This window comes from Bos grunniens, chromosome 22 (assembly GCF_055505025.1).
Source record: "Bos grunniens cultivar Pamir isolate PY7600 chromosome 22, Bosgru_T2T1.0, whole genome shotgun sequence".
In the NCBI taxonomy this organism is placed as follows: domain Eukaryota; kingdom Metazoa; phylum Chordata; class Mammalia; order Artiodactyla; family Bovidae; genus Bos; species Bos grunniens.
The window spans coordinates 11489750-11506897 of record NC_141186.1 but is presented as its reverse complement, the minus strand read 5'-3'; the positions used below and the strand labels follow the sequence as shown (position 1 = coordinate 11506897).

At 44.4% G+C, this 17148-nt stretch overlaps 1 protein-coding gene across 2 annotated transcripts in view; it reads right to left on the bottom strand.

The window, feature by feature from the left end:
- Positions 1-17148, bottom strand: part of ITGA9 (integrin subunit alpha 9) — a 364736-nt gene that overhangs the window by 34795 nt on the left and 312793 nt on the right. For both annotated transcript variants that reach the window (XM_086365876.1, XM_086365877.1), the window contains exons 24-26: positions 6513-6638; positions 3712-3831; positions 151-252 (exon numbers count right to left, since the gene is read on the bottom strand). In XM_086365876.1, coding sequence (XP_086222002.1) covers positions 151-252; positions 3712-3831; positions 6513-6638 — 348 coding nt within the window. The remainder of the gene's footprint in view (positions 1-150; positions 253-3711; positions 3832-6512; positions 6639-17148) is intronic.

The following is a 17148-nucleotide window of genomic DNA, read 5'->3' as shown; positions in this document are numbered from 1 at the left end:
ATGGGTCTACCACAAAGCTGACATCTTGGCTTAGAGGCTGTCATTATCCTCAAATTCTAGCATTAAGTCTCCCAAGTCACCCAGATTCCTTCACCCTTGGAAGAGCGCTGTGTGTGGTGGTGGGGGGCCGAAGGGGGGCGTTGTACTCACCGTCATCTCCTCCGGGTTCCCACTGGCTACCTCCACCACTCTCAGGGAAGGGTCCACCTTCACCTTGGCGTGGGTCATGAACTGGATGACAGATGAACTGTCCTGAGGATGAAACAGTGTAACTCGCTGTAAGACTTTTCAGTCACAGTGACAGGGCCCTGAGATCCTAGGTGGAACTGAAATTCTAAGATTCCATGTAGATCAGACAGAAATTTCTATCACTGAATGAAGCAGAGATTTCCAGTCTCTCTCCTGAAGATTCTTTCATATCATAGTGGATGCTGAAAAGCTCTGGAGTTTTGCTGAGTCAACACATGCAGGCTTGTGTGCTGTGGTTTCCAAGCAGCAGGAGCCAGATATTTGGATCTTGGTATTGACATATTCCCCAAAGAGTAGAGAATAAATAAAACCGTTGAATTGTGTACGATAAATCTAGGTCTGGCCTTCCACAGAAGGCATCTGATTTACATTTCCCAAGCATCTTCCTGCCTTGACCACAACCCTCAAACTCTCCACATGAGTTCCTTTTAATTCCTTCTTTGCTCTTCAATGAAGCTTTTGCGGTGGGGGGTGGGAGGGGGGGTGGGGGGGGAGGTCAAAGCCCTTTAAGCGGGAAAGAGGGTACCAGACAGAGAGATGAGAAGGAGAAAGCATCTGACTTGTAATAAGTCAATGGTCTGACGAGAAAGGGGATGGGGGTGGTGGGGGGAGGAGGTTCGTCCCAGGTAAGACTCGGGCAGAGCCCATCAGCCACTGTGGGTAGAAGCCTTAGTGTTGGGCTCAGATTTAAAGCCAACAATCCAGATAAAGAGAGAATGGCTCCAAGGCAGGGATGGAGAAGGAAGAAGAGAGGGGCTGGCAAAACTATGACTCAGGGAAGGGCCAGAACATCGAGCCAGTGGTCTAGATGGGGCTGCACTGACTATTGAGGGAGAGGCAGGCTGGCTCCCACTGTGGAAACAGGACAGACGGCCGAGCACTCTGCACCCCACATGTGGAGGCAGCTGGGCTCTGCCAGAAAGGTGTCCTTCTATATTTACTCAGGTTGCCTGCCACACAAGGAGGCACATATTGATGCTAGCTTTGGCCCATGTCCGGTTAAAGCTACCCCTGCAAAAGGAAAGAAGATAACTGTCTCTGCGGAAAACAGTTTCAAGGGGCTCAGCTCATCACTTCCAGAGAAACCACGAAGACCTTCTAGGGAGGACACCTGTGGAATTTCCCTGGGAGTTACACACTAATTATTGTCCTTTTAAAAACACCAATAAAACACATTTGAAATGCTTCTTAGAAGCTTGTCACTCAAAAACAAAAAAACAAAAACTGCTTCAGTGAGCTCATATTGAGCAGTAAGTAATTTTCTATGCAGCAATCTTTTACCAGTTCTGTAGATTTATGGTTTTATGGGTCTGGATATACTATCTCTTCAATCTTGGATCATCATTATCATCATCTTGATTATTGCTAATTATAATAATAATAATGATGACTGTCAAAGTTAAAGGCTGAGCAGATTAGGAGGCATGGAACAGATCTCCTGCAGTTGTAGAAAACAAACACTTTGAAAGAAATCGGAATCCTCAGATAATTTAAAAAAATCAGATCTTACATTTCAAATAAAAACTTGTTAAGGTCAAAGCAATTAAACTGCAAATTCCCTTGTCTGGGGCCTGACCTTCAGATCAAAGGGAAATAAACAGAAGCGGCAGCCCAGGTGAACCACAAGGCTGATGCTGCTCCGTGTCCTTAGGGAGGCGAGGAGCCCCTGGAGCCCCCAGGGAGGTGTGGCTGGCTTTGGGCCTGACAGAGGCTTAACTCCATCCCTGAGATTTCTGCTGGTTTCCGCAGAATATCTGCAAGGAAAATGGTCCTCCAACACCCACATACGACACCCCATGGCTTCCTGCTGTCTTGGGGTATAGACTGGGCTGGGGACAGCAGTCAGTGGGATATATTCCATGGTAAAGGGTTGCCACTGATCACAAGGAGAGAGATGCAGACACCAGGCCAGAGCTGGGGACAAGAAAGGCTTGAGGCTTTGTGATTCAGTACATATGACTGACGTGCAAGCAGCAGCCATCTGGGCCGAGGGTGAAGAAGAAACGAGAGTGGCTTGCCACCATCAGAGCCATGTCAGGGCTCTGTCAACAGTGGCAAGTGTGGCACAGGCAATAAAACTGTCACCAGGGCCACTTGTCAAGAAGAGGAACTGGATGGGTAAGTGTACAGAATCATAATCCCTCAACCTGAGCTGGGGACCCAGGCCAGGAAGGCACTTCCTGTGATGTAATATTCTGGAATCAAAGGGTGACCAGGGGTGGTTCATGTTGGGCCCTCTCCCAGCTCCACCCTTTTTAAAAGGAGAGAGAGCTACAACAGGGAAGCAGTGCCGTGTGTGTCCAATTTGCCCCTCATCAGTTTCCCTTCAAAGCACCCAGGGAGAGCAGAACTGTTCACAGCTCTCCACCAGCCAGAGACGGAAAGGGGGTAAAACATCCCATATCCCCCGTGCCTGTGGCTTATCAGGCCAACGTGTTGCTGCCATGCCTAATTTAAAAAATAAGGCTGGAATGACTATTCTAAGGATATTCACTTATACACTGACAGTTTTATACGGACTGACACACAGTTTTTCCAAAGGAAAATAAAGAGAATCTCTGTGGATAACATGCCTATTTTATCTCCACATGATTGTTTTAAAATCAATTTGTTGGATGCAGCCTTTCATACTAAGAAGTGCTTATGAGAAAATAAATTACAGTGAATTTGTATTATTTTTTTAACCACTTTTATAAACGCATAAGAGCCAAGTGATCTAAGACTCAATAGGTGGATTCTGTGAAACAAGATGTCATTTAAACAAGGGGTTGGCAATCTATGTTTCATGGGTCAAATCCACCCCTTTGCTGGTTTTTGTAAATAAACTTCTATTGAAACACAGTCACGCCCATTCATTTGAGTATGGTTTATGGCTGTTTTCACAACACGATGGCGGGGTTGAGCAATGGCAAGACACTGTATAGCCCATAGGGCCTAAAAAACTTACTGTTGACCCTTTACAGAAAACCTTTGATCTAAAATGTGCAAGTTAAAGTCTGACAGCGACTTTTCTGATGGTCCAGAAGCTAAGACTCCGAGTTCCCAATGCAGGGGACTCGGGTTTGATCCCTGGCTGGGGAACTAGCTCCCACATGCCGCAACTAAGACCTGGCACAAGCAAATAAATAAAAAGTAAATATTAAAAAAAAAAAGTCTAAGAAACAACTGCACAAACAAAACATCTGGGGTTCTTGCTTAAAAAGAGATGCTGATTTGGTAAGGCCTGAGTGGAGTCCAGGATTCTCAGGTCTCAGAAGCTCCCAGGTGATGCTCACACTGCTGGTCCTTGGACCACACTTTGAATAACAAGGGTCTGGCATGTTTCCCTGGCATTCTTCTGAAGCAGAATTACCCGTGGTGCTGGCCAGGACAGTTTTAAAAGGGGCAGGTAGAGTTTTTCCTGAGGAAACCAATTCAAATGTTTTAAAATGAACTCTGAGAGTACAGTTCTTCAGGACTTACCTTCTTCAGTATTTCTGTGTTCAGCAGCATATAAATGTCTATAGTACGACTTTCTTCTTTAGCGAGTGCACTAAGGTTACAGTGCATTGTTAGGCAAGAAATTCCTGTTTTTTCACAGTCCTGAGAAGAATAACCAGAGAATGGTCAAACTGTATTAAGAACAAAGACAAGAGCACAACATTTACAGAATAGGCATTTATAGATACAGAACAGGTATTTATAGAACACAGCATTTATAGAACTGAGGCCTTTCTGCTGCTGCTGCTGCTGCTAAGTCACTTTAGTCGTGTCCAACTCTGTGCGACCCCATAGATGGCAGCCACCAGGCTCCCCCGTCCCTGGGATTCTCCAGGCAAGAACACTGGAGTGGGTTGCCATTTCCTTCTTCAATGCATGTAAGGGAAAAGTGAAAGTGAAGTCTTTCAGTCATGTCCGACTCCTAGTGACCCCACGGACTGCAGCCTACCAGGCTCCTCCGTCCATGGGATTTTTCAGGCAAGAGTACTGGAGTGGGTGCCACTGCCTTCTCCCGAGGCCTTTCTAGGCAGATGAAATCCATAGGAAGATGCAATCATTCCTTCTTGCCGCCAGAGGGCAATCAAAGGACTTCCTGTCCAGTGGGCACCAGAACACGCCTTCAAGTCAAATCTCACTGGTGTACCTTACCTCAAAACTGGATTTTGCAAGAAGAAAGCAGTGGATTTTGTTTTTATTTATTTTTTAAATTTATTTTTAATTGGAGGATAATGCTTTACGATGTTATGATGGTTTCTGCACAACAATGTGTATCAGCTGTGTGTATTCACATACACCCTCCCTCTTGAGTGTCCCTCCCATCCTCCCCATCCCACCCCTTAGGCCATCAGAGAACACAGAGCTGAGCTTCTTGCACTATACAGCACTTCCCACTAGCTAGCTATTTTACACTTGGTAGTGTGTATACTGGCAACCCACTCCAGTGTTCTTGCCTGGAGAATCCCAGGGACGGGGGAGCCTGGTGGGCTGCCGTCTATGGGGTAGCACAGAGTCCGACACGACTGAAGCGACTTAGCGCAGTAGCAGCAATGTGCACATATGTCAGTGCGACTCTCTGCCCCACCGTCTCCTTCCCCTGCTGTGTCCACAAGTCTGTTGTCTATGTCTGCATCTCAATTTCTGCCCTGCAGATAGGTTCATCAGCACCATAAGATTTCAAATATATGCATCAATATATGATATTTATTTTTCTCTTTCTGACTTAACTTCACTCTGTATAACAGGCTCTAGGTTCCTCCTCACAACTGACTCAAATTCGCCCCTTTTTATGGCTAAGTAATATTCCATTGCATATATGTTCTACAACTTCTTTGTTTTGTTTTTAAAGAGACACATTTAATATTTTGGGAACATCCCTCTTAAGAGTTTTGAACACAAGGTGTATTTCCTAGATTATGCGGTTTTTGCCTGGAAGTGAAAAATGTAATTTTATACCCATTGTTTATATTGGGCAAATTGGAGGGCTACAAAGTCACAAGACTCAAGAAACCACAGGAGTAAAGAAAAACATGTTTGACCAAGAAAACATATGAATTACAGCTAGGAACCTAAATTCCAAAGTTACAAAGGAAGAATTCTTTTGTGTTATAGGATTCAAAATGTGTGAATATACATTCATGATGTTTCACATATGGGGTAAAAATTTCAGCCAGATACAGAGCTGCATTTGTCAAACTACTAGATATCAATACATCTAACAGTTCTGAAAGCTGTTAAATAACAGTTGATCATCAGCATTATGTAAGTAAAAATATCCCAAACTTCCAAAAGGCCACTAGTCCTACTAATTCTACCGTCAAAAAAAAGAGGAGGGAAATGTTAGTGAGATGTGCCATGGCTGTAATAAGGAACTGAAGAGATATAACCAAAGATGTGGAGAAAGGAGGCTTTGGAAAAGCATCTGATTCCACCTTTAACACCTACACTTTTAAAAAAGTTAAGGTATAGCTTACATAGAGTAAACAGAATAAATCCAAAGGATCCATCTTGACATATCTTTATACGCATTCATAACAGATCAAGATGAAGACCATGTCCTGCACCTAAGCAGAGTCCCTCATGCTCCTGCCTATCAATATTCCTCCAAAATTAACTGCTGTCCTGACCTCCACTGCCATTGACAGAGTTGCTATTTCTGAACTTCATGTAAGTAAAACACCATCTGTCTTTTATCTCTAGCTCCTTTCACTCAATATTATATCCATGAGATTTATTCATGTTGTTGGGGTGGCAGTTTTTATTGCTTGTAATAATCCAGTATATGGGTACACTGCAACTGTTTACACTTTCTCCTGGCGATGGACATTTGGATCGTTCCCAGATTACTGTGAACATACCTGTCCATGTCTTTGGGGGATACAGGTACTCACTTCTCTTTGGGACATAGCTGGGAGTGGAACTACTAGGTCATAGATATGTTTAGTTTTAGTATATACTGACCAACAGTGGTATATAAAGTGGTTGGACGAGAACCATCACTCTTGATTAGACTCATACTACTGGGAGAAATGTATAACTTTGTACTTGGTGGGTTGCAAAGGTTTTCCCTTTGCCAGCCAATGGAATCTGAAATGTAAATTTAACACTTTGATAGAAACCTCAGGCTGAAAAAATAGGAGTTGACTACAGTCCTTGTGACTTTCTAAGCCAATTGATTCAAACCAGATTTGAGAAATAATGCCAAATAGAAAACTGGCTTCTCATCTCAGACTTGCCTTCCTAGTGAGGACCACCCATGTGAACCCAACGAGTAAGCAAATTCTTACCAAGACTTTTCTTCCCGACTTTGTGAAAAAAGCAAATATTGTATGGAAGATATTTTCTTGTTCTTGAGGGATGATGCAGGGGGTTGGGTTTTTCTGGAAAGAACAGTTTCCCTTCTCTTGGCCCACCTGAAAATGAAAAGAAATCTGGATGAGTGGTCCATCCCAAGAAAAGATCATGAGCCTGGACTCCCTTCAGAGGTGGTCACGGTGTAGCCCAAAGCCAACTGTTACCCTGGTCCATTCTCTAGGAGACAATAATGGCAGAAAATCTGAAAGGCAGACGTAGTAGCATCAACAAGGCCAAATACTAAAGAAAAGTGGATGCTGAGTCATGAAATGACTGAGATGCAATGGCACACAACACGCAAGTGAGATGTGACTAGGAAAGAGTAAGACTTAAGGAACTTTAAAACCAGCCTTACAGCAACTCTGAGATGAGTTCTTTGTCTGGATACAGAAAATGAGACTCAGGTTAAGTCATTTGCCAACAATCACACAGACCAGAACTCAGGTTTTGGACCTAGATCTTCTGAGTTCCAGCCTTCAGGCATGGTCCATGGCCAGAGGTTTTCAAACTATGCCGCATGGGACCCATAGGGTGCTGTGAAACCCCTTAGTGGATTTCCTAGCAAGGAGAAGGGGGCACCAAGCAGGACTGCTATGGGCCCCCATCTCTATTCCAACTAGAGCATCAACCACCTATAATGTCATTTAAAACCAGGATTCTGCTACCAAAAAATAAAATAAAAATTGGGCAACCATTGCATTGGGTCATACAGGAGCTTATATGCCCAAGGAGCTCTTGTTGAATTACCTGATTTTGCTTCTGAGAGCTTTTGAGAGGCTAGTGGAAAAACAATGCTGAGCAACAGTGATGTTAAAAAAAAAATCAAAACAATAGTACAGTCTTCCATGTTGGTTTCTTTAAAAACAACTCTATTTTTGGTGCCTCAACTGGGGAAATATTGAAAAAAAAAAGAAGCCTCCTTTATATATCATCATATCAAGTTGTTTGTATTTGAAGCCTTGACATGACTTAAGGTCAAGTCACAAAATTAATAGTAATTCATAATTTAGGATTATGTTTACAATTGATTTTAGCCAGAATCATCTATTTAAACTACACTCTTCTATCTTTAATGCCTTTGAGTAAAATATAGTGTGTTTACATTGATTCAAGAATGCTTCAGCTTCTGATTTGTGGTAAGGTTTAAATTTTTAACATGGAAACTTCTAAGTTCAGCTAACAGTACTAATCTTTGGACAAAGAACTACAAAATCTCCAAATGTGCTAAATAAATCTCTATTTTATCTTTGAACATGTATGCCTGGATTTACTATATATGCCTGAAGATAAATAAGATGAAGGTTTATTTCCTCAAATTAACTCTTAGAAAATAGTGTTACCTTTAAAACTTTCTTATACTTTGGGGACTCACTGTTCTTTATAATACATTGGTAGCCTTTCCCTTCTCCAGGGGATTTTCCCAACCCAGGGATCGAACCCAGGTCTCCTGCATTGCAGGTGGATTCTTTACCAGTTGAGCCACCAAGGAAGTCCAAGAATACTGGAGTGGGTAACTAATCTCTTCTCCAGGGGATCTTCCTAACCCAGGGATCAAACTCAGGTCTCCTGCACTGTAGGTGGATTCTTTACTAGCTGAGCTACCAGGCAAGCCCTTTGCTATACATGCCTGAAGATAATTAAGATGAAGGTTTATTTTCTCAAATTAACTTTCAGAGAATAGTGTTGCCTTTAAAAGTTGCTCATACTTTTGGGACTTACCCTTCTTTATAATACATTGCATTTTGCTTGTTTTTGGCCCTGTTCTGCAGCTTGCAGGGATATTAGTTCCCCAACCAAGAATTGAACCTGGGGCCACAACAGTGAAAGCCCCAAGTCCTAACCACGGACTTCCAGGGAATGAAAGGGACTTCAGTTCAGTCGCTCAGTCGTGTCCGACTCTTTGCGACCCCATGAATTGCAGCACGCCAGGCCTCCCTGTCCATCAAACTCATGTCGCTCTTTAAAAAAAGTATTTTGTAATTTGATACTCTCTCAATTGAAATCTGGGAAGATATACCAGCCTGAAATGGTCTCAATCAGAGTTGGTTCTGGATGCTTTTTGAGGTTACTAGAGGCAATTAATGGGAAGGAGGCAATGAGATTTAACATAGATGTGGACATTATTCTGGGGTGCAACTTTTTTAAGTTGTGATAAGTATTTTAAAGTTCATTTTTAGAAAGCAAAACATAGTTGCTTACGTTGTGAGAATTGTGAATATCATTTTCAAGACAAATGAGAAAAACAACTGTTGTAACATTATGCAAATGAGTCTTTGTGTCTAGCAATAGCATTTTAGCATCAAACACGAATTCAAAATGTTCTGCATTTCAAATAAATTAGATGAATTGAAGATGATATGCTTTGGAATACTGTCAACTTAAACAGTGGCTTTAATAATGCAATCCATTGATCTCAGAAGATGTACATCTGCATGAAATCATTTTGTGAAATGTGTGAATGAAAAGAACAATATAAATTAATCTAGTATTCTTTTATAATTTTCAGTGTGCAATACCTGATTAGGTTAAGTATTATAAGTAGGTATTTACTTTTATAACTTTTTTTAAAAATTAAGGTAAAATTTACATTCCCTAAAAATGCACAGATTTTAAGGATATAGTTTGATGAATTTTGACAAATGAAGTCATGCATATAACCACCATGCCAGGGAAGGGACAGAACATCCATTACTCCAGAAAGATTCCCTGACTCTTTTCCAGTCAACTCCCATCCCCCACCTCAAAGGCAATCACAGTTCTGATTCCTGTTAAGTTGGCCAAAAAACTTTGCTAAATTCACCTCTTTGGAAAAGTGGGGGATTGTGTTCTTTGGGGGTTGCTCTCTTTTTGGGTATACACAGCACCTCGCAGATGGAAAACATTTTGTTCGACCATTTGAGAACTTGAATGTGTGCTCATGTTAATTCCAATCATATTTCACTCGGAAGCATGTGGGTCCCTATTTTCCTGTTTGTCTTCAGTGGCCATTTGCTAAAAGGCTGTTGGAGGGACTGTCCTTCTGTAGCCCTGTAGCATTCACATTCCCCTGTGGAGCTGACCAGGCTGGGCTCCTCAAAACACATTTCGTCTGGATTGAGAGTGACGGAACTCTGAGTCTTGCAGGATGCACCCGTTCCTAATTAAAATCAGGGTTGCGGCAGAGCTCCTCCTGGCTCCACAGTGGGTGATTCAGGTTTCCAGGCAGGGAGGGGAAGTGGTGGAGCAGAGCCCCAACTCAGCCAGATTCACTGTCATTCCCACAGGACACCAGCACCTTGGGGCAAGGCGCGGAGAACCACAGCAGGAGGAAGGAGGACCAACTTTGGCTCCAACGAATGGGGCAGAGACACAGCTCAGAGCTCTACCTTCCTTTGTCCCATTGGAGTCTCAGAGGGCCTGTGAAAAGGGTGATGATGGGGATGTGATGTGATCTGATGTGACATCTGATCTGCCCTAGGGGAATCTGGAGAAGGGAAGCAGAAGTTGAGTTTCTGGTGAATGAAAATCTCAGCCAGTCGTGCTCTGACTGTGGTTACATGGGAATCACTTCAACTGGGCAAAATGACAATTTTGGGGGAGGTTCAGGGTGGTCTCTCTCAAAGGAGAATAAAGGTTGCTCCGTGCTGCACAAGTCTGGTTCAGGCCAGCTAATCCGCTTGTAGACTCCCTCAGCTAAAATGAGCAACTCAGGCCCTGGCTAGGGTCTTGAGGGTGAGGGACTGTTCTGTGTGCATGGATAGGACAGGTGTGACAGACATAACGGCACTCGACACTTGTGCAACCCTTACTGCACACCCCTGTGAGCTGAGTGCAGTTACTGTTAGCATTTTACAGATGAGGAAGTTGACAGGCAAGGGGAGGCCATGTCTCCCAGAGGGCAGGCAGCAGAGCTGGGCTAGAGCACAGGTCATCCAGCTCCAGAGACCTTCTTGCAAACTTTCCTGCCTCTTAGGTCCAGAGGCTGAGGGTGGGGCTGGGGTGGGGGTCACGGACGGATCAGGGGTGGAGATGGAGGTGGAGGGAAGCTATCCCTTCCTGTTCTTACCCAGGTCAAAGGGAAGGAACCATGAACCCCAAAGCCCAGAAATTTCAGAGTCCTCCATCTGACCCACTTCTGCTCCATGGGAGATAAAGTGCCTGCTGGCTGGGGGGCCAGGCCACTCCTTGCTGTCTCAGCCTGGAAGGGGAACAGAACATCCCGGAATGTTGTTTCTGGAAGGCAGCTCTAAGATCATGTGGTCCCGTGGCCTCGGCTGACAGATAAGGAACCAGAGGTCCCGAGTTCCGTGACTCGTCCAAGGTCACCTGATTGGTTGGTGGCAGCAAGCGGCACTCAGTGAAGGAATCCTCTGGCACAGATGTCCTGGGCCTTAGTTTCCTCATGTGTGAAATTAGGATGGTGGTCTACAGGGTCACTGAGGTTGTCCCCAGTTGTTAATTATGCCCCTTGAGGATTCTCCTGCCTTTTCATTAGCACATGGAATCAGCTAGCCTCCTGCTACATAGATAAGCAATTACTCAGCACCCAGCCCCCACAACTGGGTTCTAACCACTCTCACTGGTGGTGAAGTCTTCAAGGGCAAGCAAGGTTTTCTTCTTGCAGACAATCCAAGCACCATGGCACTCATTTTCCAATGGCTTCATTTCTGTGGCTGACCAAGGACTCTGCGGCCATTGCCCCCTGCTCAGCCCTGCCCACCCACTTCTCATCTGTTTTCCAGACTATCTGACTCCAAACACTTCTCATGACATGGCCGCTCATGTCCTCAGGGAGCTGAAACAGGCCATATCTACTGGAATGTGAATAAAAGAACTTTACCAACACAGAAAAAAGGACAAGAGGATGTGGGACACAGTGTCAAGGCTGAATTTGGCCAAGGCAACTACGGAGGGTTTGCCGTTGCCATCTGGCCTCCGCCTCTCGCCTGGTCCTGACCCCAAAGAAAACATTGTGCAAGTTGAAACCAAACACCGGTTGTGATTTGGGAAACTGTGGGGAGCCCAAGAGAACGTGGACATCATTTAGTGGCAGAGTTTCGGTCAGCCTCAGTCAGGGGAACCTTCGTGGTCAGAAGCCTCCAAGGGCACAGGCCTGTCCAAGGATGAAGTATCCTCAGTGTACTCTAGGTAGCTGGGCAAAACCTCATTCAAGATACTGGGTTTGAAGTATGAATTGAGCCTGACTCATGGGTAAAACATGGACGGAGGAGCCTGGTGGGCTGCAGTCCATGGGGTCGCGAAGAGTCGGACACGACTGAGCGACTTCCCTTTCACTTTTCACTTTCCTGCATTGGAGAAGGAAATGGCAACCCACTCCAGTGTTCTTGCCTGGAGAATCCCAGGGATGGGGGAGCCTGGTGGGCTGCCGTCTATGGGGTCGCACAGAGTCGGACATGACTGAAGTGACTTAGCAGCTTAGCAGCATGGGTAAAATATTGAAAAAGGGAATTAACTCTCTGTCACCAGGTGGAAAAGGACATCTAGACTCCCTAGAGTGTGGTGATCTGATAAAAGGGCTGGAAGAAACAGGGTGTGTCCATGTTGTAGCCTCAAAAGACCAGCCTGTACAAGGTGCTAACAGTAGGTGGCTGACTTAGGAGTGAGAGAGAGGACACAGGTGTCTCCCAGGTGCCCAGAACACAACAGCCTTAACAGAGTCCCTGTCCCTGGGCCTGGAGGGACAGGGAAGCCCTTCAACCTGTTTTCTAAGTCTTCCTGCTCCAGGCACATCACCTTGGAAACTGATTTTAGCTGCTTAAGGCCCCTTCTCCATGCTGAGTTCAGGTATAAATGGGAATAATACTAGCTAACATTGGGTGCTAGTCTACAGTTATGAAAGTGAAAGTTGCTCAGTTGTGTCTGACTCTTTGCAATGCCATGGACCATACAGTCCATGGAATTCTCCAGGCCATAATACTGGAGTAGGTAGCCGTTCCTTTCTCCAGGCTATCTTCCCAACCCAGGGATTGAACCCAGGTCTCCCACATTGTAGGTGGATTCTTTACCATCTGAGCCAAGAGGGAAGCAAAGCTATGGGGTAGATTTAATCCTTGCAACACCCACTCACAGAGGGTGCTATTGTCAGTAGGTAACCATATGATTTATTGTCTAAATGGGGGTATTTTTGAGAATGAAGTGGGGGAGTCAACCAGACAGAACAGCAAGAAAGGCCTGTATCAGGGATGCACCAGGCAAACTGGGATATCTGGTCTCCTTAAGTTTCACTCTATGTTATTTACAGGTGAGAAAACTGAGGCCCAGAGAGGTTAAGGAAACTGTCATGTGCCTATCAGCTCTGACTGTGGAAGGAGCACCATCTCCAAAGTCCCCACCAGGCAAGATTGGGCACTTTCAGGGTGGTATGGCCGTAGATCAAAGTCCCCACCAGGATGCTCCCTCTCCAGCTTCACCTTCCTTGCATCCAGACTGCACACCCTCTGTCCCACTATATCATGGCTTATCTTTCATTAGCCCTCAGAGCCGGGCTCTTATTGTGACTGTCAATCTTGCCTAGGTCTCTTTTTCAACCAGCACGTTAGGCCCTGTCATGAACTGCACTCCTGACTCAGAGAAGGTGGCCCTGCAGGTAGATTTTAGAGGGTAAAGAAACTTCTAGAGAGTAAAGGGGACAGGGGAGAGGGGAACCGCACGTGCAAAGGCGTGGAGGTACAAACAGGAAGCTTGGATCTAGAGAGCCAGGGAGTTCAACATGGTCAAGCATTGGATGAACGGTGCTTGGGAGTAGTGATCAGAAATGAGGCAGGAGAGGTGGGCATGGACACAAAGGAAGACCTTGCAGGCAAGTCACAGAGGCGGAGAGTGATCCGGAAGGTGGATTAACAGGTCTCAAAATTAAGGGACAATTTTTTATCTCAGATATGTGGTATTACTGGTATATCTTTAGCAGGCTAATGAATGGATTTCCTCTTTCAACTGGTATCAGCCTCATTCCTTAACCATGTTCCACATGACTGGGTTCTAGGAATGGGAAGGGTCAGCAGAGTGCCCCCAGCTTGATGCCCCCCCCCAGCCCCGACATAGTACACAGGAAGTAAGAGAGAGACGGAAGGCTAGACTAATGGAGGGATAAATCCAGTGGAAACAGTTCTTCCCAGGAGCCACGCTTGGTGTCTTCACCAGTGTGGGTCTCAGGTGAAGTCTGGTCTACAAACTATGTTTGTTGAGATGACTTGGATTAAAGGGGCCCACAGGTTCATTTTTCAAAATAACATGTGTTTCACGTTAACTCACATTTATCTGTTAATCACTGACTTTCTGTTCTCTGCTACATCCCAGGGCCGGTTTTCCGTATCGTGTGACACTGATCACAGCTGATGGCAACTGGGTAAACATGACCCATCCCCTGACTTACCACCTGCTCTTCTAAATTCACACGCCCCTTGAGCTTAAAAACCCAGAGAATGTTTTGAATGCCTACTCTGCTAATTCAATTACCTACTGCCTACTCTTGGAACAAAGATATCAGAAGATAACAAGTCCCTTCTCTGTCATAGGAGGCTGAACACTGGCCACAATGGCTTTGGTAATATAAATTTTAAGTTGAAACATTATTTCAATGTTTGAAATAAAAATAGTCCTCATAAAAGGATTGAGAAGTGATAACTGGTTAACTGGCTAATTTAGCAGATCTAAGATGTTTACTACTAGAAAGAAAAATAAAAGCTACACTTCCATTCAGCAAAATGTAAACTATGATAGTTTTCTATAGTCTGAAAGTGCCCTTAATATTCGGAAAAGGCAATGGCACCCCACTCCAGTACTCTTGCCTGGAAAATCCCATGGACAGAGGGGCCTGGAGGGCTGCAGTCCATGGTGTCACTAGGAGTTGGACACAACTGAGCGACTTCACTTTATTTTTTCACTTTCATGCATTGGAGAAGGAAATGGCAACCCACTCCAGTGTTCTTGCCTGGAGAATCCCAGGGACGGGGGAGCCTGGTGGGCTGCCATCTATGGGGTCGCACAGAGTCGGACACGACTGAAGCGACTTAGCAGCAGCAGCAGCAGCAGCAACAGCCCTTAATATTATCCCTTATGTTAATCACATTGCTATGATTTTCTATTAAGTGTCTTGATATTCACCAAAGAACAGTGAAAGATGACAACAATTTAATAATAAATCCTAAGACAGATACTTTTATGTATCACCCTTCATTTCAAGACTCTGTATAATGTAGACCCAGAATAACCTAGCAGGGGTAGATGCTCAAAATCCCCATTTATTCACTCTGATTTCTCCAACTGCAATGACTTTTTAAAACAAGAGCAGAAAAACAGTGATAACCATCTTGTGTAGTTCCTTATAATGGTTATGCCCAGTTCTATGTTACTAATGTATTTGAAAGATTATGAACACAATTTGTGTGCGTGTGTGTGTTTGTGTGCATCATTTAAAGGTAGGAGTTGTCAAAGGCATCCTTTGGTAGACTTTTCTCAAGAGTTATGCATTCTTTTGCTTTGTGAAAGGGTCCCCTTGCTTATCAGTTAGGTAACTTATGATTTTCTGATATTTACCTGTGTGGGTAGCTACAGACTCCAATGTGTTCCTACAAATAGATGAAAAGCAACAGCACCTTGACGGTCACAACAGTACAAGGTAAGTTAACATGAGGTTCTAGCTTTGGACGGGCCCTGCTAGCCCCACTCAGGTGAAGAGCTATGTTCTGGTTTCAAAATGAAATGGGTAAACGAGGATACAGAATAGCCGCCCATAAGTAATAGCTGGTTGACAGACCTGAAGAGCTGAAACAGAAGGAGCAAAAAATGTAACAATGACCTAGCACCTTTTATTAGTAATTTCTAGAAGGGGAAAGGCAGAGACTCTAAAAAGCCTGGAAAGATCGTAACTTCAAGTCCAGATGTCTCCTCTCTTTCTAGTTGAAAATTATCTTCTAAATAAAAGACTTGCCTCCCCGACCCCCCTCCCCGTCCCTTAAGGCCACTGTGAAAAGTGGTATTTGATCTGAAAGGTCAGCATGTTACTGAGACCAAAACTAAAACAGAAAATAAAGAGGCAAAGCCTCAAAACCAACATTCCAGAGGAAAGAAAGAGCACGTTCTGCTGTATAATTCTGACCTCTGTATGAATCTGCCATTATTTCATAAAAGATACCACTTCTTATGATAAAAGGCAATGAATTTTTCCCCACCAGCTCTAGGGTTTGGCTAAAACAATGGTATTTTTCACCATCCCCTGCGCCAATTTCCCCTGGTGTCACAGGCCAACATGCTGAAAAGTCAAGAGTGCAGGCCACCACTAAGGCTGCCCTGTGAGACAGGGTTCACTTACATTTAATCGGAGAAAGACAAGTCCCCCTTCACCCGCCATGAGGCCCATTTCAAAGCTTCTGGATGGCCTTTTACTCGACCTAAAGTGATGCAGATGGCATGTAGTTTCAGAGAAGCAGTGACACCAAAGAATTTCCAGATGTGGTCAGATTCTCTTTAGCAAAAAACTTAAGTATGCTATCTGAGCACTTGATGTGCATGCCAAAAATATTTTCCTTCCACAGATAATGAAACATTTTGGAAGCAGAATGGTCTGTTGATTTGGATAATAAATGAGTCAGTAGCCTCCATGTGGGACATAACATAGTCCCTGGAATTGTACTGGCTTATTTAAACTCCGGCTCTAGTTCTTGGACTGATTTTATGGTAAAGAACAAAGCTCATTCCTATCTTATGTTAAAGGATAAAGCAGCGCACCTATGGATTCACTGAGTTCTCTCTCCATTTATTAGACGTATAACTTTGCTATCGCTCTTTTACCAAAAGGTAAATAATAATCATTTTCTGGATGCTGTATTTCAGGTATAAACACCTGTCTAACCTCTTACGCTGCCTTTCTGAGGGAGTACACACAAAAGCCATGAAAAGAGAAACCTAGATGTCATTCATTGAATCTAAAGCTTCAAGACTTCATAAGAGGCCTGAAATATGCATTTGGGCATATGTTTAGGAGACATAAATGGAGTTGGCACCCTGACGGCTGGGGAGATAATGACTTCTCAGTGTCTAACGACGTTGAGGAAGTTCCCTGTGATCAGAACATACCTGGTGGGTCTATCAGAAATGAGTTTGCCTGCTTCCGTGCCTCTGATGCACACTCAGTTAGTCCTCGGCAGGTTCAATGAGAACCATGTGTTTCTGGGCAATGACTGATGTGCTGTTTATCCTCAGTGAAATTTCCTGTTATCAACTTTGCTAACAACCTGCCATGCCTGCAGTGACAGGGCTATGTTGCTTTTGAGGAATGAAAAAAGGAAGGAGGAAAGTAAACTGCATAACCATCAACTTTTAAGGCTGATTTGTTTTGAAGACCAGAGAATACAGGCACCTCAGCATCATCACACACATGCTACCATGAAGTGTTAATGCTTCCAGATGTCTCAGAAGCCCTGCGCCCAAACCCTGCAACCTCTGATAACTGCAGGGTCCTCAGTTTAGCCAGTAGCCGGCCCGGCTGCCCTGACTCACTCCCTTTATCTACAAGGGCTAAAGGGCAGCCTCGGCACCACACTGAGCATGCGCACCTGGCTGCCGCGCTTC